Below are 24,952 nucleotides of genomic sequence, written 5' to 3'. Positions count from 1 at the left end.
TTCCATGACAATTCTTCCAGCATTCCTCCACCTCCCCCTCCCCCAGACCAGATCTATTTTTATTCACTTCTGCTACTACTCTAATATTAAATAATCTATATTCTTTGCTATAACCTAGAAGGATATTTAAAGGGTGGTAAGCTAAAAGTGTTTACCTTTATCCCTCTTGAGGATTATATGAAATTTGTGTTTCTGGGAGACATTTAAAGGAACACTCCACCGCTTTTTTAAATAGGGCTTATTCACCTTCTTTCCTACATTTAGATAGGTGGGCAAATGCATTTTTGTCTCAGTGCATGCATTGTTTTAGTTTGACAGGGTCGGCTCTAGCTTAGCTTAGCATAATGAATGAAATCCTTTGTTGCCAGCTAGCCTGTCCTGAGTAAAAGTGATATAAAAAAAACACCTAATTACTTCTTGTGGCCTGCGTATTCACAACAAGTACAAATAGTGATGCAGATTACTAGGCGATTTCCTAGGCAGATACTGACTTGGGACTATATTAGGGGGAAGCACAGGCGAAGCACTGCTACTTGGGCGCAGAGATATCACGCCCAAGTAGCAGTGCTTCGCCTGTGCTTCCCCCTAATATAGTCCTTAATATATAAGTCAATATCTGCCTGGAAATCGCCTAGTGTTAATCTGCATCACTATTTGTACTTGTTGTGAATACGCAGGCCACAAGAAGTAATTAGGTTTTTTTTTTGTTTTGTTTTTTTTTATCACTTTTACTCAGGACATGCTAGCTGGCAACAAAGGATTCCATTCATTATGCTAAGCTAAGCTAGAGCCGACCCTGTCAAACTAAAACAATGCATGCACTGAGACAAAAATGCATTTGCCCACCTATCTAAATGTAGGAAAGAAAGTGAATAAGCCCTATTTAAAAAAACGGTGGAGTGTTCCTTTAAGCCTACTTTTCTACTTGTTGACAAAATAAGCATATTTTGCAGATCATGCAAGTGGCCTAAATGCAGCAGCCATTTTGTTTTTCTGGCATTGGTAGCTACTAAACAACCTACTTAAAATCGGGAAAATTATGTAAAAATCCCAAGCATTTTCTTTTCAATTATTTGACATTTCATTAATGTGACATCAAATATAACCATATTTACAAAAAATAAAAAAATAAACTCACCAGAGCCTGTTATGTTGTTGAGCTCATAACAGGTAAAATGTAGAAAGAGGACCTTCAGCATGAAGACTGTCTTTGCCATTGCCTGATTTTATTTTATAGGTGACTATGGGGGTTAAGGTTAGGTTTAGGTCTAGGTTCCTAGTTATTACCCAGTTGTAATAAGTACATGGGGAACAGGATTGTAAAATAAAGGGAAGCACATTATTTTACAGTCCTGTTTCACATGTACTATATACTTCTTGTAGTAATTACAATAACTGGGTAATAACTAGGTACTAGTCCTGAACCTACTCCTAAATCTAATCGTAACCCATGTTACCTTGTATTACTCAGTACTTTCACTGTAATTACATTGAAAGTACACATACTGTGCAACCAAATAAAGTGCTATCCGTGTTTCAAGAAACAGTTAAACCACATAAAATTATAAACCACATAAAATTATAAACCACATAAAATTATAAACCACATAAAATTAACCATATTTCAAGAAATAGTAATGTTTATTTAAAAACGTGTTTATTTTTAGGTTAGTTAAAAATTTTTTTATCTATATTAAATATTAAGTTTGATTTGATTTAAGACGAGATTAAATTATGGTCTGAGGGTCAGAACTTTTTGTAAATAGAATAAACAAAAGCTTGTGTGGCATCTTAATTTGTTTAATGTTTCTTTAAACAATGCGACTATGTCACAACCGGATCAGTGGTATCTGAAGCATTCAGTACTGTGCTGATGGTGGTATGTGCAATGACAAAAATGTGTTTTTCACCAATCAAACTAACAGTTGCCCTACCACATTTCGTAGCACAACATAGTACCACAACAAATAAACTAAAACATTCACCTCTCAACTAGGACCATACTGAGTAAAATGCTCTTTTTGTGCTCCTCTAAATTGCCATTGGCTGGCATTGCCGTACTGATTCAGACACCTGTATGAAGCGTGAAGAAACATTCATTATTGTGTTTTTGCTTCCATCACTATGAGGTTCTTCCTTAATTAATGGTGAGGCCTTAACACGTTTACAGCTCGAGGAGGGCTTTTGTTTCCCGCTTTCTGGTGAATGTATTTCATTACAGAGATACAATGAGAGAGGCAAGTTCATACCTGATGCCCAGACGCTAAGACTTGGATGTAACTCGAATAAATAAAAGTCAAAGACTCAACTCCAAAGTCATCCCTTAAGGCGAAAGTACTGCTCTTGCCACAACATGTGCACAAGCTCCTCAATGCCACAGTCAAGCTTCATGCATTAGCCTACGCTAAGCACACAAGGTGCTTTCCTCTCTCAAACACTTCTTTTGAGGTTCGGTAATACATCTGTGGCTGTTCATGCAGTGCAGTCAATAGGAGCTTTGCTGAGTACACAGAGAAAACAGGTCATACATGGGTGAATCTTCAGTTAGATGCACTTTTGGCTATTCTTGAAATCTTGAAAAATGAAACTTCTGCAAATGTTTCACTATGTGTGGAATTTTTGAATTGTGGAAGCCTTTGACTCACTTGTTAGAAAGTCCATGAACTTTATTCGTAGAATTTGTTTCTGTATTAAATCAGTTTGGAAATGACACTAATAATCTACTCTCTGATCATGATGTAAGATTTTTTTTAAAGGAATGACATTTCTGATTTTCATACTATCACTCGCTCCAGCAGAGACGTTCTTCCATGTCCCTTTTCATTTCTATCATAAAAAAAAAAAAAAAAAAAAAAATGAAACCCTAGTTTGGTGTGATTTTATATTAGGGACAGCAAATCTAAGTTATAAAAAAGTATTACAAATAGTAAAAATTGCAAATTTACTGTAAAACAAGTTTAAAAAAAGCATAAACAAACTTTTTTTTATAACCGCATTGTCAAAAAGTCTAAAAACTGTATATGTAAAATAGTAAATAATGCCATAGTAATGTTTAAAGGTATTATAATAAAAGGCAGATGCTCAATCAATGAAGGCCTTCACTGTTTTTAGAGAAATAAAGTCAAGTCTGTTTATAGAGTGAATGTATAAAACTTCATTCAACATTCACAATTGCTGAACAGTTTAGTGTCCATGTAGTTAAACACTGTTACATATCTGCATAGACATAGTCTCGTCTTGTAATACTTAGAAGCTGTTTTCTGTTATGAATAGTGGTTAGGATAAAGGAATCCATTTGTGCTGTCAAGAGCTTGTGGTTGCAGGGTGGGTGACTGACTAATAGTAATACTTTTCAAAGCATGCTAAAACATATTACTTATCACTTAGAAATGTGGATGTACTACAGTTCATGAAATGAAACAAAAAAGAACTCTTACAATAAAGTCTTCATCGTATGCCAGAATGACAAATCATGTCAGAACAACAAACGCATTGCATTAACATTTCATTATGTTTGTTTCATTAGACATCTTTTCCAAACTTTCAGTACTATTCAACAAGACAACAGTTTCCTGTTGGACGTTTGTGGGTTAATTTACCTGAATATGCCTCAGTAGTGCTGAGAAATGTGAACAATCACTTCCGAAATACTTTTCAATCCGGGTTTGTGGGTGTGGCATGTTCAAGGAATAGTTCATTCTAAAATTCTGTCATCATTTATTCACCCTCACAAAGAAAGATATTTTGAAGAACGTCAACGAAAGTCAATCAGGTCTTAATGTCACACAGAAAAAAGAAAGAAAGATTTTTTATTTCTGGGCAAACAATCCCTTAACTGAAACTTTCAAAACATCCACCCGAAACCTTTCAAATGCATTTTAGAAAGAACTGCGTGAAGGGAGAAGGGTGTGTGGCTCAAGACTGTAAGGCCAAACCCTTGCAAACACAACAGTTTGCTTGCAATATTTCACTGTTGACAAAACACATTTATTCTCAAGCAATGTTTATGTTAAGTTTCTAATGATCTGACTGTAGCTACCATAGACGCTCCCACGATTTGACATTTGGTTCCCACAAATATTAAATATTTGATCACATCCTCAACTAAAACATAGTTTAGCTCAGCATATACAGTTCAATTATGAGATTTTCTATTATATGACATTAACAAATGCAGGTTTTTCCTTTCTGGATTATTATCATTTTTTTGGCTATCTGATCAAATCACTGTTGCTTTGGCAAGTCCGTCTGAACTAAAGTCCTCCATGACGCAGAACACCCCCAAAAAACATCACAACTGATTCAAAACATGCAAGAACATTTCAGTGCATCATGCCACAAAATTATATCTAAACTCACAATCCTAGGCATCACTTTCAAACGTACTCTCTGTATCTGTAGTTTCGGTGTGTGCGGTTGTCATGCTGATTGTAGAACCTGTTTGGCAGCTCCAAAGGCATTTATCTGATGGAAACCCCACGACAGAGAGGATGACAGTCATATTCACCTGGAGTGTAGAGGTGTCAACACGAGCAGCTACAGATACATGAACGACTTTGGGTAAGTGGCTCATTCTCTACTGTTCGGTTCATTGCTGCTCATATAAAACATACAGAATCAGAGAGAACATCATAGTGTAATTTATCATCCTGCGTCATGTTTTTGTGTTTAGGCATCTTTGCCTCTAATGGAAACTGATAAATTCACTTACTTGCAAGATGTAGAGGCACAAGTATGGAAAAAATATTAAAACTGTTCTGATATTGAAGCAGCTCCTTTAATATGTGTTTGCTGTAGCCTTTGCTAATGTTGTTATAAATGTGAGTCTATTGAGGTTTTAGCGATTAATACTAGCTTAGAAACTGAAAACATTCACAAAAATGTGAACAGGAGAAACATTGTTATTTTGCTAAGCTGAAACGTTTAGCACTGATTCATCATGCATCACGTGCAGGCTATAATTATAATATTATGATAACAAAGATGACTTTTTAGCATCAGGTTTTTTTAGAAGCAAGGTGACACATTAGCTGATTCCTGTTGCTGATTTTGAGTAATTATATCATTCTGATTTTGACACTAAAAATCTTTACTATATTGTCAAGACCATATAGCCCTTCCAATCACAGTCGGAACAATGTGCTTTAGACAAATCAGATAAAATTGGAAAACAGACATTCAGGGAAAAAAAGGCAAAAGAGAAGGCCTGCTGGGGCCTTAAGTATAAAACTGCGTAGATTTCATCTTAAAAGTGTGCATATGCACAAATGTTTTGAGATTTATAAAGCCACGCGTATGCCAGAACCTGCGCAAAATTCCTTTATAAAACCCAGTCAGTGGAAAATGTATACATGCATCTCCAGCCCGTCTATAACCATTTAACCATATATGGAGCTTACAATGCCTAGTTTTAATATCATCACGTTTAGACTACTGTAACTCACTGTATTGTGGAATGAACACTTCCTTGGCTCGTCTCCAGTTGGTCCAAAATGCGTCAGCAAAACTTTTACTCCGTAAATTCACTCACATTACTCCTGTGTTAGCATCATTGCATTGGCTGCCTGTGCGGTTTAGAGTGGAGTTTAAAACCTTAGTCTTTGTTTTTAAGTCCCAAACCAACTTAGCCCCCTCATATCTATCTGAACTTCTATAACCCTTCTCAAGCTCTTCGCTCCGGTAGTCATAGATTGCTCACTGTTCCCAGAGCCAGATTAAAACAAAGAGGAGAACGTGCCTTTAAATCTTTGCTCAAAACTCATTATTTGATATACCCATTGCTTTTAATGTTCCTTATTTTTGTGTTTGACTTCAGGTAGTATTTTGATTTTCTTTTGCTATTTAGTTTGAAAATTGTCTCTGATTTTATTTGTGAAATTAGTTTTCTACTGCTTTTGCTTGTATCTATGTTGTAAAGCGCATTGGTCAGCTGCTGCTGTTTTAATGGTGCTATATAAATAAACCAAACTTGAAACTTAGTTTTGTAAAAAATGAATCATGAGTCTTGTAATTTTCATTAAAAAAATTGAGGTGATCATTAAAAATATTATGTATATTTTATTAAGAAAATTGTGGTTAGGGTTTTATTGAAAATATTGAGAAAATTTCACTAATAACACCAAGAGATGCATTTTCCTATTTTTTTTAAGGAAACATACACAATTTTAAGGCTTGAACTGAGGAACTGATAAACCTCATAAAATTAAGGAAAAGGGGCTACCTATTTATTTTAAGAGAATTAGCTCATTTATGCGGTTTTATTTAGAGACACCATTGTTTGTTCCCAGCATGCTTTGCACATGGCTGGAAATGGAGAGTAAATCTTGAAATTAAGTGTTATTTCATGTGTTTTTGAGTAAAGGGAAACATCTGTTAATGTTTAATGTTCAGGTATGTTTGACATTTGAAAGAGTTTCTATTATGTTAAAGTTTTGATCGTTACCATTGTGCAGAAGAGTAGGGCTTATGGTTAGGTTGTGAATAACTGCATTTTTTTAATATTTTGAAGCATATTGTTATATACATGTAGCAATAATTCTGCTAATGATAGTGCAGTAACAAGTTTGATTCTGTGCTGTTCTAGCAGTATACGGTCTCTTTATAAAACAATATATCTCAAAGTTAAATATAAACAGGTCACATCCATTCACTTAACTTCACACAATTTTGAGAAGAAAAAATACTTCAAATAAAAAAGCACATTTTCACTAAAAAATTGTGTGTCATAGACTAAATAAATTAGGGCGTTTTACATGATTTATTCAGGTAGATTCCATGAATGAAATTAAGCTTTAACTACTCAAAAATATTATGTGTAATATTGTTACCATAATTTTTTTAAGTAAATAGCAGTAACATTTTTTACAGTGTACGATGCATATAATTTCCATATTCATATTCCCATCAACGTGATACCATGTTCGTACGAGACATTAGGAAAATATGAGATACAGACTATAAATGCCATTTGTGCAGTCAAATTACATTGTTAATTATTATTTTTTTATATATCTTGATATGTACTGTATGTAGAAAATTGCGTACGCACATTCTAATGCCTTTTTTTGTGCATATGTAAAAATTTTACATCAGGCCCCTGGTATTTATCTCCTCATCTTTCTTTCATCTGAACAAACTGGTTCTCCTCATTCTCCACAGTCCATCCATTCCTAAAGCATTCAACCACACGCACACAAAAACATACAAAATCTGTTAAAGAGACAGAATACCAGTTTAAAAAGCACATATGTATTTTGCACATATGTAAGGTTATGACAATTCTTCTTTATAAAAAAAAAAAAGACCTCGCAAGCCTATACGATGTTAGCTCAAACCTTAGTGTGAGATTGAAGATGTCTTGATGTCAAAAAGTCACAGCCCATGTGATTGGCTGCCAGGTTGCAGACCTTTGACTTTACAAGGCAAAGGGAGCAACACTTTTTTTTATAACTTGTTTTTAAGAAATGTGGTTTGCAAACAACCTTTTAACAAACACATTCTCACTATGAGGTGAGGTCTAGACTTGTTGAATCAACTAGAACTGCATTACAGCCGATTACATCTCTGTCTTGGAAAAACTGGAGGTGGTTCCTAACTTTTCACTGCTACTTCCTCTTTCCCTTCTTCAAAGCGCAATGTTTTTAGTAAATATTCAAAGAATTTATATTGCTAAAAAAAATGCAACTATCAACCAATTCATCTTTTAAAAACCTGTAACAGTGGTGCTTCATATTATCTTCATTCCCAGTCAATGTGCAAGGCTACTGAAAATGATGCAATATAGATGTAACAAGTGTCTAAAGGAGTGTGGGAAGGGCTTACAAAGGCAGCAAGGAAGTAACTGCACACTTATGCCCATTTATAGAGTAACGATGCCATGACGATTGTGTAATAGATGCTTTGGTCTGAATCAGCAGGGGGTTCTCTTGCTCTGAGGTCTGAAACTAGCCTCAAATTCAAATTCCGATTAGTCACTGTACTTCCTTTGTATGTTCCTAAAAATACTAAAATAAAATGCTTGGTTGAATGACTTTAGGTCAGTCATTTCACTTGCAAATTTTAAACGTACGTTTTAAAAAATATTTTCAATTGAATGCTCACTCACATAACACCATTCCCAAATGATTACATTGTCTTGTTGTTTTTGTTTTGACAGATCTCCTGAAAACTGATTTTCATGACATGTCCAGTTGTATTTAAAGGATTTAAGACATGATGGTAAGTACCCTGTCTCCAAAATAGCAATTTAAAGGTGCAATATTATCCCTATTACCTGACAGATGTAGTCAGATTTGTTACGCCATTCAGAAGACAGGGCGTGTCTGATTCAATGGTTAAGTCTGCTGGAAGTTTCAACGTGGCTAACAATCGTTTACAGCACCTTTAATTAAATTTCACACATTCATTTTACCTCTGATTACATCCTTGCCATGGCAGAGTAAAATATTTTTTTTCTGAAGCATATAATATTAAGTGTATATATGAGATTATAAACAAAACACTTCAATATGTGGTAGTAAGTAACCTTGTTCATGTGCAGAATGGAGAAACAAAGAGTGTAACTCTGGAGGGCACAGAGAAAGGAGGGGCCGTCGTCACAGGAATCACAAATCCAGCAATTAACCAGCAGAAAGGTAAATAACTCACATAAAGTGAGCATGTATCCGATATGTTGCCTCAATCATACAAGCAAACTTAATAGATTCTGTAACATACCTTATCCTCTCTTTTTGTTTCTTCCAGGACATCAGCTTGTTTCTGCAACAATACATCTGGACCACCTTAGTGAAGATGATGTGCTAAAACTGATCAAAATCATTGAGCCCTATGACAACAACCTTGAACTTAAGACAACAAAAGACCTAAAAGCAGGAGTGGTAAGCAATCTTGTGAATAAAAAAAAAAAAAAAAAAATAGAAGCTAACAGGTCTCATCATGTCTTCATCTCTTCATCTCTTCTTCCTCTCTTAGTCCCTTGGTGATCTCCGATTGAACAGTGAGGCAGGACTTCAAGCACCAGGTGTTCATGTTAATGGACTGAATGGACAGATAAATGCCCCTAGCCTCAAGGGTGGCATCTCAACCCCAACAGTAAATGCAGAAATGCCACAGATTGAGCTAAAGAATGCCACACCAAACTTCAGCCGCCCAGGGTTCAAAAGGCCAACTTTTGGCATGTCTGCACCAAATCTCGAAGGAGCAGGTCTGGATGGCACTTTAGAAGCACCTGATGTCAGTGTCTCCACCCCTAGTCTAAACACTCCAGGTGTTTCTGTTAATGTGGATAAACCTGAATTGAAGACCAAAACGAAGAAGTTCAAAATGCCCAACTTCAGTTTACATGCTAAAAAACCAAAGGTTGATGGTGATGTGAATTTAACCACCCCTGACATAAATGCTGACCTAAAAACCCCTAAGCTAAATCTGTCAGCCCCAAAGATTAATGGAGAAATGAACACCCCTGAAGTAGACATGACCTTGGCAAAAACTGAGCTCAGTGGTCCAAACCTTGACATCGAAACACCAAAAGTAAATATTGAACCTCCCTCTGGCAAGTTTAAATTTTCCAAATTAAAGAAAGCAAAAACTACAAAAGTACCAGAGGCGAGTGTTGATGCAAATCTAAATACACCAAATCTTGCGCTTTCTGCCCCAAAATTAAATGCAGATGTTAGTGCACCTAATGTGGACTTTGATCTACCAAGAGCCAATCTTGAAGCTCCAGACTTAGATATTCAAACTCCTGATGTCGATATAGGTGCTCCCTCTGGCAAAATAAAGTTTCCAACATTTAAGAAACCCACATTTGGGCAAAAGGTTAAAGCACCACAGTTTGGCTTAGATGCCAATGTATCAACGCCGGATTTGAGTCTCTCAGCACCAAAGATAGATACAAACACAGATGTTAATGTAAAAGCACCTGATATAGATGTTCATCCTCCATCTGCAAAGCACAAGTTCTCAACTTTTAAAATGCCAAAGCTAAACTTACATAAATCAAAGTTGAAAACTCCAGATCTAAATGCAGGGATACAAGCATCAGACTTGAACATGTCGGCTCCTAGGGTAGATATGAATCTGCCAAAAGCTGAACTGGAAGGACCGAATCTAGATGTCAAGGCACCAAACCTCAACCTCTCTGCACCGGATCTAGACATTAAAACTCCAGCTGTTGATGTGCAGGCACCAGATATTGACATTGAAGCTCCATCTGGAAAGCTAAAGAAGCCGCATTTTAAAATGCCTAAAATAAATCTATCTGGGTCAAAAATTAAAGGTCCAGATGTAGACCTCAATGCACAGGGAGATATCCGAGCACCAAACCTCAACCTCTCTGCACCGGATCTAGACATTAAAACTCCAGCTGTTGATGTGCAGGCACCAGATATTGACATTGAAGCTCCATCTGGAAAGCTAAAGAAGCCGCATTTTAAAATGCCTAAAATAAATCTATCTGGACCAAAAATGAAAGGTCCAGATGTAGACCTCAATGCACAGGGAGATCTCCGAGCACCAAACCTCAACCTATCTGCACCGGATCTAGACATTAAAACTCCAGCTGTTGATGTGCAGGCACCAGATATTGACATTGAAGCTCCATCTGGAAAGCTAAAGACGCCAGATGTTAAACTGCCTAAAATAAATCTATCTGGGCCAAAAATTAAAGGTCCAGATGTAGACCTCAATGCACAGGGAGATCTCCGAGCACCAAACCTCAACCTATCTGCACCGGATCTAGACATTAAAACTCCAGCTGTTGATGTGCAGGCACCAGATATTGACATTGAAGCTCCATCTGGAAAGCTAAAGAAGCCGGATGTTAAACTGCCTAAAATAAATCTATCTGGGCCAAAAATTAAAGGTCCAGATGTAGACCTCAATGCACAGGGAGATCTCCAAGCACCAAACCTCAACCTTTCTGCACCGGATCTAGACATTAAAACTCCAGCTGTTGATGTGCAGGCACCAGATATTGATATTGAAGCTCCATCTGGAAAGCTAAAGAAGCCGCATTTTAAAATGCCTAAAATAAATCTATCTGGACCAAAAGTAAAAGGTCCAGATATAGACCTCAATGCACAGGCAGATCTCCAAGCACCGGACCTAGACCTGAAAGCTCCAGATCTCAGTCTTTCAGCACCCAAAGTGGAGGGCAAATTAAGTGCTCCAGATGTGGATCTGAACTTGCCAGATGCTAATATCAAAAGTCCAAATGTAGATCTCAAAGCCCCGGACATTGACTTAAATGCTCCTAAAATAGACATTGATGCCCCCTCTGGCAAAATCAAGCTACCTCACTTGAAGTTTCCCAAGTTTGGTCTTTCTGGACCTCGGGTTAAAACACCAAAATTAGATGCACCTGATGTAGATGTCAACATCCCTACTGCAGAACTCAAAGGGTCTAATGTAGATGTTAAAACACCTGATCTTAGTCTTTCCGCACCTAAAGTTGAAGGTGACATTTCTGCTCCCTCTTTAGACTTTGGTTTGCCAAAAGCCAACTTAAAAGCTCCAACTGTGAACATTGGGGGAAATCTAAAGTCACCAAATCTTCCCACTCCACATGTAGACATAAACTTGCCAAAAGCAGAGCTTGAAGGACCTGATGCGAACCTAAAAGTCCCAGATGTTGACTTTAATGCCACATCTGGAACATTTAAGATGCCACATTTCAATTTGCCAAAACTGAATCTGTCTGAGCCAAAAGTAAAAGGTCCAGATGTAGACCTCAATGCACAGGCAGATCTCCAAGCACCGGACCTAGACCTGAAAGCTCCAGATCTCAGTCTTTCAGCACCCAAAGTGGAGGGCAAATTAAGTGCTCCAGATGTGGATCTGAACTTGCCAGATGCTAATATCAAAAGTCCAAATGTAGATCTCAAAGCCCCGGACATTGACTTAAATGCTCCTAAAATAGACATTGATGCCCCCTCTGGCAAAATCAAGCTACCTCACTTGAAGTTTCCCAAGTTTGGTCTTTCTGGACCTCGGGTTAAAACACCAAAATTAGATGCACCTGATGTAGATGTCAACATCCCTACAGCAGAACTCAAGGGGCCTAATGTAGATGTTAAAACACCTGATCTTAGTCTTTCCACACCTAAAGTTGAAGGTGACATTTCTGCTCCCTCTTTAGACTTTGGTTTGCCAAAAGCCAACTTAAAAGCTCCAACTACGAACATTGGGGGAAATCTAAAGTCACCAAATCTTCCCACTCCACATGTAGACATAAACTTGCCAAAAGCAGAGCTTGAAGGACCCGATGCGAACCTAAAAGTCCCAGACGTGGACATTAATGCCACATCTGGAACATTTAAGATGCCACATTTCAATTTGCCAAAACTGAATCTGTCTGAGCCAAAAGTAAAAGGGCCTGAGCTGGATGCTAACACAGATCTAGATCTCTCGGTTCCCAAACTTGAAGGACACTTAAATACACTTGGTGCTGACCTAAATCTTTCCAAAGCTGAGATCAGTGTGCCTGATGTAAATGCAACTTTACCAAAAGCTGAAGTCAGTGTTCCCAGTGTAGATGTCAATTCCCCAGACTTAAATGCTCCATCTGGAAAGCTGAAACTGATTTCAATTAAGAAACCAAAAGTTGACCTTTCTGGTCCTAAAGTGAAGAGTCCTGGGATTGACTTTAATGCAGAAGCTCCTGATCTCAGCCTCTCATCTCCAACAGTTGATACGGGTGTCAAAGTCCCAGATGCTGATATAAAGCTTCCCTCTGCAGATGTTGACATCAATAATCCCAAAGGAAAACTGAAGCTCCCAAAATTCAAAAAGTTGACCTTGTCTGGTCCAAAAGTTAAGTCCCCCGATGTTGACATTGCTGCTGACCTAAGTGGGCCAGATCTAAACCTATCTGCACCTGGGATTGGTACTCCTGATGTTGACATGAGCCTACCCAATGTTGGGGTTGATGTAGATGTTCCCACAGCAGACGTTGACTTCACTGCTCCAAAAGGAAAGCTGAAATTCCCAACATTAAAAAAGTTTAACCTGTCTAGCCCAAAAGTCAAATCTCCTGATGTTGACATTGCTGCTGATGTAAGTGGACCAGATCTAAATCTATCTGCACCTGAGGTTTGCAGTCCTGATGTTGACTTGAGTCTACCAAATGCTGGGGTTGATGTAGATGTTCCAGGCATCAATGCTGAAGCTGAGGGCTCCAAACGTGGGATAAAATGGCCCTTCAAATGGAACAAATCAAAGAATGAGGATACAAATTTTAAATCACAAGAAGTAGATGGTACCACTTCAGAAATAAAACTCACCCAAGATATACCTATCTTCAGGACTCACAGCTTGCCAGTCAGCAACATTGACAATATCTTGAAAGAACTCGGTAGACCAGTTGACCAAAATACAGACCCTGCGAAAACCATTACTGACGAGGCTGACTCGGTCTCATCAATCAAGACAAATCTGAAAGCTTCATCTCCATCTGTTGGGGTCAATGAACAGACAGTCGCTGTAGATATCATGGAAAGGCTGAGGTTGTCTAATGCACGTACCACAAGCCTAGATTTCAGCATATCTCCAGAACCAAGCAGCCCTACAAAAGTGAATAGAGGAACATTTAAAGTCACAAAGCCTGATGCTGATAAGGACTATCCAGTAGTTGATACTACTAGCAAGGAAGATGATGCCAAGTTGACCCTCAGCTTGAACAACATGCTTGGTTTGACATCAGATTAAACTTCAAGTAAAACCTTGTAAGTGTGGTTCCATATCCACTGCATAAAGATAATGGATGTGTAAAATAATATGTAAAAAAATATATATACACCAACTGTTTACGTTAAAAATGGGAAGAGTATTAATGGAGAAGCATTATATAATTTGACAGAGATGTAATTATTTTTATATTCAGTTAAATACATAATTGTATAATAATCTCTTTAAATGTTTAACGATTGTATCGTCTCAAAATATTAAAAAGAAAATGAAAGAAAAAATACACTGAATCTATAATTTGTCTATTTTGCCACTGTTTTTGTAGTATGTATGCATGTATTATTATCTTATATATATTTTTTTGTGTACACCTCTTTCCATTACAGTTTTATAATTTTACAAAGTATTGAAAAAAAAGAAAAGAAAAAGAATGTGGCATTTTTTTTATTTACCATGTGCCTACCATATTTACAAAGGCACAATTCTCTTAAAATACTTTAATAAAGTTTATCATGAACAACACATGGCTAATTTATTTTAATGCTTACTTCAGATCTGATTATGTCACACTGTTATGCGGGATGCCTTAAATATAAACTTGAAAAAAATGGATGCAGTACAGCAGTAAAACATCTACAATTATTTGTTTAGTTTTTCACCACTTCTGACATCAACTATGCCAATAGTTCATAATGTATTGTTGATGAAAAAAACATTTTGTACCTATCGACAAACAATTTTAACAAATATTTAGATACTGTGCATATAAATGTTTTATTTTTTTTACAGAGAACCTCTGATGCACACAAACAGATGTGGCTTTACAATTCATACACAGGAAATTAAAAGCTAGGTAGAGTACAGAGCACAAAACCAAACACTTTTTAAAGAGGACAAAGATAATCTTGTTTAGAAGAGGTAATGTTGTCAAAACCTACCCTATTACCTGCATTGTGATTGATATTTGACCATGAGTTCTGAAACCGCAACCAGCTGCATTTTTTTAAACTATCAAATATTTTCGATAATCAAATTTAAAACAGCTCAGACAGTTTGAAGTTCCATCAACTTCCAGATCCACGGTTCTCTGCAGTTATACTGCTATTTTACTGCTCCTTTCTCAGAGACATACTAAATCTTTCTTAAAGACTCCTAATAATAGGGCGAAAAATAATTTAAGTGCCATTCACACCAACCGTGATACTAAATTCAAGTGCTTAGTAAGCAGTGCAATGGGAATTTGAATATATATCAAAATGTTTTATGATACTTAAATCTAAATTTTGAATCTTTAACTGGCTACTTCACAAACCCTCCCTACAGAATGAGTCTCATTCATAGAACACGAGCAGAACGAATTTTAGTGTACCGTAAATAGTCAGTAAAACTTTTCTTACGTCTTGCATTTAATTCAAGAAATGGTTTACAGACAAAGGCCAATAATCAAAGCACACCATCCTGTACCATATACCTGTAGCTAGGACTATATTTAATTAAATAAATCCCAAGGTTAAACATTTTTTTATGTTGTTTTACTTTTTACAGACTTGAATCAACTGCAAAATAGCTGTAATCTATATGTGATTTGGCATCAATCAAAATGATGATCTACCTCTAACCTCATATTTTCCTGGGATATAAATGCCTTATTGCAATAGGAACTTATAGGAAGCTGAACTACAGCTGAAATGAAGGAGATTCAGTTTTTGTGTCCTGACCAGCCACTCATTTGTGATTGATTCATAGGCCATTACGAGAATGCAGGCAAGACTAAAGGTGAGAAACCATCACAAATGTTACTATGGACACTTCATAAAACCACCAACAGTGGCACAACACACAGATGGCTGTTTGTATTAAAAATAAATTAAACAGTGTATGACTAGACTGACAGATAATTTCCAGACATGTTGTCACACCTGAGTGGTCTTTCCATTTCCTCCTTAAGTGCTGAGGCGCCACTGCTTATATTGTTGATCACCCTTCAATCGCATAGCTAATATCTGTATTTCAAAGATGTGAACCAATCTGTGCAACTTGGAGAGATGAAATCAGCCAAAAAGTTCAAAATAAACTAAGTCCAGTGTACAACCTTGTAAACACTGTCTTTGTACCACCACTGTTCAGTAGTGTGTGTTCTGACCTGCTGTCCATGAATTTCAGATTCTACGAACACGTTTCATTCATTAAGGTCCAGTTATTATTAAGTCCCAGCTAATGGGCCTTCTGCCAGCGCGAGGGCCAGTCGTTCTCCAACCACCTCTGGAGCAATCGTAGCACATCGATGCGCTGGTAAAGCTGGCAAAGTTCGGTGAGCTCCGTGACAGGTTTCTGGTTGTAGCGCAGGAGGAACTCTTGAGTGGGACTCTGGTAGGTGGCGCCGTGTGTGCGCTGCTCTAGAAGCGTGAGCTCGTCGTAGCTCATCCCCCAGCGGCTTGCAAAGTTCTTCCAGTTTTTGACAGTGCAGTGAGTTGGATCCAGCTTCAGCCTTAGGGTGTACAGAAGGTCTTCGTCGTTCATCAGGTCACTGATTTTGGGTGGAGGGGCAGAACACAAACACTCCTTATAGGACTTATGTTCTTTACTAAAGTCTAGAGAGAGGGGAAACAAAAGCAGACATTATGGGATATATCCAAAATTGTAATTCAACAGTAACAATACTTATACCTACATTAGTTAACATGAACTACTATGAACAATATTTCTACTGCATTTATTAAAATGAGAGAATGCTAATTTCAACATTTACTAATGTATTTTTTAAAATTTATTAACATTAATTAATGCACTGTGAACTAACATGAACATATAATGAACAACTATATATTTACATACAGTAACACAATTTTTTATATTTCTCACTGTTAGTTCATGTTAACCAATGCATTTACTAGTGTTACCAAATGAGATCTATTGAGAAGTGTTACCATTATATATATCATCTTAAATAATCTTTAAATATTTTTGATGCACGATTTCAGTTCAGTAAAGTATTTCTACAGAATTCTAAATTCATTGTTGAAACTTAAGTGTGAATGTGATACACAAACTACACAGGAAAGCAACATACATTGTAACAATACCATATCAGCAGATTTTAGAGATTAATTAATCGGCTAATTGTTCATGCTCATTTGCTTGAATCAATTTAGATTTACCTTTGCCATCATCTAATGCTCATTAAAAGCTAATCTATAAAGTCCCCCTGTAGTCAATAATTTGATCCCTTAAAACTCATCTTTGATCACCAAAATTACATATTTAAACGGTTTCTTTTTCTTGAAAAAAAAAAATCTTCATGCCTTAAAATAACTTGATTTAACTCTACACGCTTGCCTCATTAAGTATATGCGGTTCTATGAATATGCAAATTAGCCCCACCTTCACTCACTCACACCAGCTCAGAGATCCACTCGTTGATGATCACATGTTAAAGTGATTGGTTAAAATGTAGTTTGTGACATCAGAATTCAAACTGTCTTTGTTTCACTGCAGTTTTAAGGAGAAAATACTCAGCAATGGTGCTGACTTACATGATTGGTCTTAAAGCATATTAAAACATTACATAGAAATATAAACAACATTAAAAGCTTGATTTTCACCACAAGGGGGACTTTAAAAGGTACACTATGTAAATTTTGCGGAAGAACATGGTAGCCGGCATGCTAGGTGTACCGTAGTGATTCAGGATAAGATAAAAACATGGTTTGGAATATAGATTCATGTTGTACTTGCTCATTAGGTACATTTTGAACAACAACAAAAAAGGTGCATACTGTACTTTTAAATAATAATTTCTTAAATACTTAATTTTACCAATTTTTTACACTGTATAAGTTGTGATCACTTGTAGCATATAAAACTAATATTCTACCATCGATACATACCTGATGAAACAGAAGCTGATGGAATCAATTCTGTACCGTCATTTTCCACAGGCTGGGTGATAAAGAATAGATCACACTTAGCACAAATACATTAAAATAAGGGGTACAGAACAAGTGAACCCACACCCCTAAAGAAGATTCAACTGAAACATATGAAACAAGTAGTAGGGGGAACAACCGCACAGCCCCGAGAAGTGGAATAAAATGTAGCCTTTGGCATTTACACAAAAACCACATTTCTAACACAGCCCACATCATACAACTGCTCGAGAATCAGTACACCACACAATGTGTAGTTTGCATCTATAAATAAAGATGTTGTCAGAAATTAGTACGTGACTTCCACAGATAATGATAGAAAGTGATCAGACCCAACTATATGCAAATAAATGACCTCAGGCAACTAAAAGATCACATGACTCACCTGTCGTATTCGGCCCACCGCTGACGTCAGATAACCAGGAGGAAGAGAGCTGAGCTGTAGGGTTACAGGATCTGTAGAGAAGTCACATTTCTATGAATAAATCTGCTGATCTTTTATTAACAATTAAAAGTTCCATTTGATTCTATGGAAAGTGTGGAGGCTCATTAAAAGGTCACCATTCTCAATAACTGAGATCAGCAGAATTGATTCAATGAGCAGACATGAAATAAACAGAAGCAGCAACAATATAAATAAACAATAAATACCTCTGATACCTTGTGGATCAGTGACCTGAACAGGGTAATTTGACCTTAGAGACTGAAACACAGAAAAAAGAAAAGAAAAGAAAAAAAAAAACATCAGCAAAGACCTTAGAGGTAAACAATACACCTTTGTTTCACTTTCTACATGTTGGGACACATTTGAAAAGAGGAGGTGTGTACAGTGAAGGGGAGGGGAATTAAACTTTCAGATGTGTGGATAAATGAGCAGAGAACATGCTAGAACAAACCTCTGAGAGCGTCACACAACAAGGTAAGAGTGTGGGTTTCAAACCTGCTCCTCCCATCCAATGCTACTTTGATATCATGTATGAAAATCATGTCTAACCTACATAATCAGTGGCATTTGATCACAATATGAAAGACGACAATGTTTACAACTCATGTAGTCTGTCATAACAAACCAAAACTAAACACCACATATGATTCAACTGATGTGTCAGTGCAGTGGGTTTTACCCAACGTCATCAATCCATAACATTCCACCCAAATTTTCTAAGTAAGACCTTTACTTTACACGAACAAATCAACGGTTTGTTTTTGAAAAATAAAACAATAAAAACATACCATCTCTGTAATGAAGGTGCTGGGGTCAGTGTCCTCCACCGGTTCAGAAGCCACTCTCCCTGCAAAAATCCCAAAGGTCAAACACCACATCACATCAACATTGGTGCATCAATGTTGCATGTTAGACAGACTACATCACACTGAACAACAACATATTTTCCATTCGTGAATATAAATATACAGAATTTGTGCTAATATATATCAATATTTGGCACAAAAGAAAAGGTACAGGTTGAGACAAACGTTGAGGATATGCAAGAACAAAATGTGACCAGTGCGATAGCATTTGATTCTTTTCTATTTAAAGAGAAACAAATCCACACATTGAGTTCCAAAATCATCAGTTAAATATCTCATTTTCAAAGACGCAAAAAAAGGCTCCTTCGCTATACAAGTTACTTGCCGGATTCCAAAAAGTCGAGCAGCAGCAGATCACAAACACTCCTCAGAAGCTGTATGACAATTACGGAACCAAGAAACAGAGAGGATTGCTAGTAAAAATTACTAAGTGACTGTGAGAGGAAGGAAGTGTGAGAGACGCGTGTGAGTTTGTGAAAGCCTCTGTGCGTTTGCAATTCAGTGGCAACGCTGCCCTGTGGCAGATTCAAATACAGATCTCTGCTTTCATGCCATTCAATGTTATCGCCAAAACAACGTTGAGCTTTAATGCTAGAATCAAAGTAAAGAGTTAAAGTCGTCATGAAATAAAATCCAACCTACATATTATATAAAAGTATTTTATTGATCTTATTGTGAACGATTTATCCATGCAGGCGTTCTATTTTTACTCTTTTTTTAACCTGTGCAATGACAGTTTCCTCTGGTGACATGCAGGAATTCCCTAATCATTTGGTCTGGATAAGCCCCTCCCCTTTCTTGAGGCCCGGCTTAGCCCCCGCTGCGATGATCTTGATCTGAAGGATTATTATTAGGCTACTTTTATTATTAAATTAATATTACAATTAATTTGCCCTGCAATAATTTCATAGCGCATCATAATAAAAGATGTTAGATTACTTAGTTTACACCAGGCACGGCGTTATGGGTGGGCCTGACGGGCCTATGCCCACCCACTTTTCAACAGGCCCACCCAAAACTTTTCTTAAAAATAAAAAAAAACATTTTTTTTTTATATATTCTAATTTTGTCAAGAATTATAAAAAATCGGCAATAAGCTCATAATTTGTGCTAAAATAGTCATACACATATATATATATATATTTTTTTTACACAAAATACTTCTCTTCTCATTTTTTTTTACTACGTAAGGGCCACAAGGGAAATATTAAGAAAATAAATTAAGACTGTTATATACCGTTATCAGAACATTTTGAAGTAGATTTTATGTTTCACTTTCTATAAAGTGAATAATTCATAAAGTGAATAATTGGCTGGGGTTGAGACTTATTAATAACTTGCACTTTCATGGTTTAAAATGGAAATATTTCCAATAATGTGACGTGGCAACAATTGCTTGCAATTGAGCAATTATTAAGAAGGGCCTCAGACTTGCAGTTTGAACAGATTCAGTATTCCTTAAAATAAAGAAAAACAGTGAAATGCAAACCATAATTTTACGCAAACCTGCAATAATTAAATGTTAAATAACATAAATATACTTTATGTATTTAATCTCACTTTATTAAGCAGTGTATTTGCTGCTGACCTTTGACGATCCAATTCAACCATAATAATCAGCAAAACTTACTTTAGAATAACATTTGGGTTTCATTTTTTTGTTTTTATTGCTGAATTCATAGACAGTATATAAACTGGACACAGCGACCCCATTGGATTCAACGGAGGCAAGTGAAGTCAATTAGAAGCACTAACTTCCTGATGGTCGAGCGTACTGCGCAGACTCACACTGAGCTTGACGACGTAGATGTGACGTGAGCAACCCGTCTGTCTTCTAGTAGCTGTGCCAAGCGAAATCTGAATCATTCCCTTCCGAAACTTGCAGAGACGGAGAGTGTGAGTAGGAGGTGTCCATGAACTGGAGCAGGAGAAACTTTTGCTAAGTATTCTGATTAAGTACTTTGCCATTTTGCCTCCACGTCCCCCCGATTGCGCGCGAGCTTCTCCTCCTGTCCATACGGTAATCTCTCTACTGTGCGACAGAGAGTCGCGTTGGTATGACGCAATCGTTAGCCTATTTTTACAAAAACTGCTTCTACGGGGCCATAACGTAAGATACAAGGTAATGGAGCCTTTTATACATTTTCGTGTTTCTTTAGAAATAAATAATGGACAAATGGAGTCTTTAAACGCCTCAGATGTAAAGTTATTCGCTGTCAAAGTGACGCCAAAATGAATGGGAGTCAATGGAATGCTAACAGCAGGTGATGGTCTGATAGCCAATGGCGGCGCCCGGGGAAGCTTCAACATAATATGAAACGCTGCCCCCCTGGCTGAATTAAGTTTTGAATTTTCTTCTCATGCATCCTATTCTTCTGCGATCTAGAATGAAAGGTTTGTTTGAGCTGCGCCCTCTACTGTACAGGCGTGCTTTTGCATTTCCTTCAGCCTGAGGCTTATTCATTTCACTTTTGACGTGAAAGGTGCATTACTTTTAAAAGTAACTTCCTTCGACACTGCCCCAGTATGATGCTAGCCCTGAAGTGATGACAGCACTGGGTCAATAATAGGCACTTGGAATAGTCCAAGTTACTGCAAAACAAGTATAGAAAGCATTTTTTTAACTTTTATCATTCGTCTCTTTTTCAAGATAAAACATATTAAATTTTAACTTCCTTTATACAGAGTTATGCTAAGGGACAGTAAAGTCACAACTTCAGACATCAGACAGAAAAATCTGCCTGTCTGTTTCCTAAGGCCGGTGAGGGAAAAGGTTGATCATGTTGAATGGTTATAACCCCAGTCTCGCCTACACCAGACAGCTTAACCACAGTTGTACCACACAACGTGCGTTCATGACCACTGCCGCTGCTTCACACGAAAGACAGACAAACACAATTCAGAGGAATAAAGTGGTTCCTAAAAACGGTCCTTGAAAACTTGAATATGAAATCTAAAGGGTATTTTCTAAGAAATCCCATCAGCTGAAACAGGATGTTGGCTGTCTGAAGTGAAACGCACTTTTAATGCAATGATGGTGACTGCTGAAAGTACATGCAGGGAAAAAACAAGAAACAAACTCTGATGTAAGCATCAAACCGGAAAGTGCCTAGCACCTTGAACTGATGTTATCTCTGGAAAGATATTTTCACTTCTGCCCCACTAACAAAAAAACCCAACACTAATGAAAAAAAAAAGCTTATGCAAAATGATTTGATGTCAGCTACAAATGTTTTACTCATTCACAATCCAGTGTGTTTCATTCTTCACAGCTGTAGAGAGATAAACTAAAACTCATGGACAGATCCATCTACAGGTGCCACATTTAGCCCCAGTCAGTACTACAGACGAATCCAAACCTGTGCAGCCTGCATCTATTCATGAGTGTTTCTGCTCAGCCAGGGAATGCAGAGAGCGTGTAGCTGCTTGCTCGGGATGCACTTGAACAGATAAAATGTAAACCACATCATAATATAATCCTGCAGGGCAAAACCCTCTGCACAGATCTTCTTCTGCATGGCCACCCATACACTAGCAGAAGCAACACAAACAAATCCTGCAGTATAAACCCGACCACCTCTACATACAAAGAAGAAAAGCCTTTAAAAATCAAAACAGCAAGTTTTAGTAACTCTTCAAATTAAACACGGCATTCGTAGCCTATAGCTTAAGTCACACCATAGACTACAGCTGTAGCAAGATAAAGTCAACCTGAGTTGCACTTGATGCGTCCTAACATACATATACATATATATACATACATATACATATACATACATATATACATATATATATATATATATATATATATATATATATATATATATATATACGTATACATACACACACACACACACACACACACATATATATATATACATACATATACGTATACATATATATATACATACATACACACATACATATACATACATATATATATATATATATACACACATACACATATACATACGCATATATATATATATATACATACACACACACACACACACACACACACACACACACACACACACACACACACACACATATATATATATATATATATGTATACATATATATACATACATACATATATATATATACATACATACATACATATATATATATATATACATACATACATAAATACATAATATATACACACATACACATACATACATACATATATACATATATATACATACATACATACATGCATGCATACATACATATACATACATACATAGGCTACATACATACAAACATACATATATATATATATATATATATATATATATATATATATATATATATATAGTCTACTTATGTTTACAAAGCAACTAAAGACCTAAGTTCTTATAGTATTCATTCATACACTGCATTAATTAGAAAAACTGAAACCAAGTAGCCTACTTAAAGACCGAGAAAAAACTTTGCCACTCAGGTATAAAGCACATTTTCTCCAGGAACAAAGACAGTTTAGTAAAGATCACGCAGATTTACTTACCAAATGGCTCGCTAAACGCCTTCAAGCTCGTCATGTTCACTGCGATTGTTTCAAACATAGGAAAAGTTCGCTGATGACCTTTACACGATAACTGGATGAAAATGTTTCGGGACAACTCCGGTGTTTCCTTCACCTGTGAGCGAGGTGAGCGAGTTGCGCGTGCTGTCCTGGCAGATAGAGTCTACACAAAAACCTTCAAACTACCTGAGCCACCTTTTCTTGCACAGCATAACAGACATAATGACGCGAGCTATGGGAGAGCGGAGCGCTCAAGAATCTCTCTCCCACTCTAGGAAATTGCGTAGTAGATGCGCGAGAATTTACGCCATAGATAACGCCATAATTTCTCACCTCTGCCTCTGACTACAAACGTGAAATGTCCCATAGATAAGGTCATAAGTTTAATGATTCCCAGGGAACAAAATGTTCTTGCTTCGTATAAAAGTATCTGGCCAACGTAAAAAATAGATAAGGTCATAAGTTTAATGATTCACAGGGAACACAATGTAGGCTACTTGCTTAACAATATTGTTAATGAATATTCTCAATTGTATTCATGAGGATAAAAAAAAGAAAAGATCTGGATGAACAATGGAATGCACCATCAAGTAGGCTAAAAATTAAATATTTTCTTTTCGAAGTGACTTCTCAAACATATCGGCCAAACTTTCTAAATTAATTTAGTTAACTGGGCTAATTTGTGAATAAACTTTATTTTTTAACTTGATTTAGGAAGAAAAAATAAAAAATAAAAATAGCAATAGGAGGCTATAAGCTACATCTTAAAGCGAGCACACTTACCTAAACAAAACGCAGCTTCTCTCAGTTATGACAGTTAAGCCTACTATTTACATTTTATTACTACTTACATTTGTCTGTGTCAATTTAAACTCGTTGCGTGGTCTATAGGACTATTGCTAACTTGCTGGGCGTAGGCTATTGCCAAAAATAACCCCTGGCCCAGTAGCCTATGTGTAATACAGTGGTTGGAAAAAACTGCCTCAAAAATAGGCTATAGTTTCAGTTTGTGTGTGTACTTTTTCAATTATACTTGTGAGGGACAAAATGTCCTCACTTATATAGTTAAATATGTAATGGACATCTATGCAATATCTTCACTAATATAGTGAAAAAAACATCTCTGTGTGTGTGTGTGTGTGTGTGTGTGTGTGGTTCAGGTAAACCTAAATCTTTTTTGGTCCCCATGAGCTTAGGCCTATTAAATCATACGAAAGTAGGTATAAAATGTAAAAATGCAGAAAGTTTTCTGTGATTGGTAGGTTTAGGGGTAGGGTTAGAATATACAGTTTGTACAGTATAAAAAAAAATCATTATGCCTGAGGGAATGTCTCCATAAAACATGAAAACCCAACGTGTCTGTATGTGTGTGTGCGCGCGCGCGCGTCTGTGTATTTCAGAATGTCACCACTGTGGGTCGCTATAAGGCCATGGTAAATAAAAAAACAAAAAACACATTATTTGCCTCATAATAATAATAATTTCTGCTAAGAATGACAGAGGG

At 36.7% G+C, this 24,952-nt stretch overlaps 2 protein-coding genes across 4 annotated transcripts; one reads left to right on the top strand and one right to left on the bottom strand.

Annotated features, from left to right (window-relative positions):
* Window positions 1–4,486: 4,486 nt before the first annotated feature.
* LOC311280785 (uncharacterized protein) lies at window positions 4,487–14,192 on the top strand. The gene is made up of 5 exons (XM_084393223.1): window positions 4,487–4,560; window positions 8,156–8,217; window positions 8,540–8,633; window positions 8,743–8,876; window positions 8,971–14,192. Exons 2-5 carry the CDS (start codon window positions 8,212–8,214, stop codon window positions 13,702–13,704), a joined length of 4,968 nt encoding a protein of 1,655 aa, XP_084249349.1. The 5' UTR covers window positions 4,487–4,560; window positions 8,156–8,211; the 3' UTR covers window positions 13,705–14,192.
* A 246-nt stretch (window positions 14,193–14,438) lies between these two features.
* edaradd (EDAR-associated death domain) lies at window positions 14,439–23,721 on the bottom strand. Of its 3 annotated transcripts, none has more exons than XM_084393224.1 (6): window positions 23,431–23,721; window positions 18,843–18,901; window positions 18,261–18,312; window positions 17,995–18,065; window positions 17,571–17,622; window positions 14,439–16,274 (listed from the first exon to the last, which is right to left on the bottom strand). In XM_084393224.1, exons 1-6 carry the CDS (start codon window positions 23,486–23,488, stop codon window positions 15,898–15,900), a joined length of 669 nt encoding a protein of 222 aa, XP_084249350.1. In that variant the 5' UTR covers window positions 23,489–23,721; the 3' UTR covers window positions 14,439–15,897. The 3 variants fall into 3 exon arrangements, with proteins under 3 accessions (XP_084249350.1, XP_084249351.1, XP_084249352.1); XM_084393225.1 differs by having other exon boundaries at window positions 18,270–18,312; window positions 23,431–23,684; XM_084393226.1 differs by lacking the exon at window positions 23,431–23,721 and adding an exon at window positions 19,246–19,358.
* Between the last annotated feature and the right edge of the window lie 1,231 nt (window positions 23,722–24,952).

The sequence above is a fragment of the Rutilus rutilus genome (genome assembly GCF_951802725.1).
Source record: "Rutilus rutilus genome assembly, chromosome: 21".
Classification (NCBI taxonomy): Eukaryota; Metazoa; Chordata; class Actinopteri; order Cypriniformes; family Leuciscidae; genus Rutilus; species Rutilus rutilus.
Note: the sequence above shows the minus strand (reverse complement) of the source record. Positions and strands in the feature narration are given on the sequence as shown.

Excerpts from the sequence above, each read along its gene's own strand:
- LOC311280785 (XM_084393223.1), top strand. Across the intron at positions 8,634-8,742 it reads AGCAATTAACCAGCAGAAAG|GACATCAGCTTGTTTCTGCA; the intron begins GTAAATAACTCA and ends TGTTTCTTCCAG. Across the intron at positions 8,877-8,970 it reads AAGACCTAAAAGCAGGAGTG|TCCCTTGGTGATCTCCGATT; the intron begins GTAAGCAATCTT and ends TTCCTCTCTTAG.
- edaradd (XM_084393224.1), bottom strand. The coding sequence starts at position 23,488 with ATGTTTGAAACAATCGCAGTGAACATGACGAGCTTGAAGGCGTTTAGC. Across the intron at positions 18,902-23,430 it reads GGCGTTTAGCGAGCCATTTG|GGAGAGTGGCTTCTGAACCG; the intron begins GTAAGTAAATCT and ends GGATTTTTGCAG. Across the intron at positions 16,275-17,570 it reads ATCAGCTTCTGTTTCATCAG|ACTTTAGTAAAGAACATAAG; the intron begins GTATGTATCGAT and ends CCCTCTCTCTAG.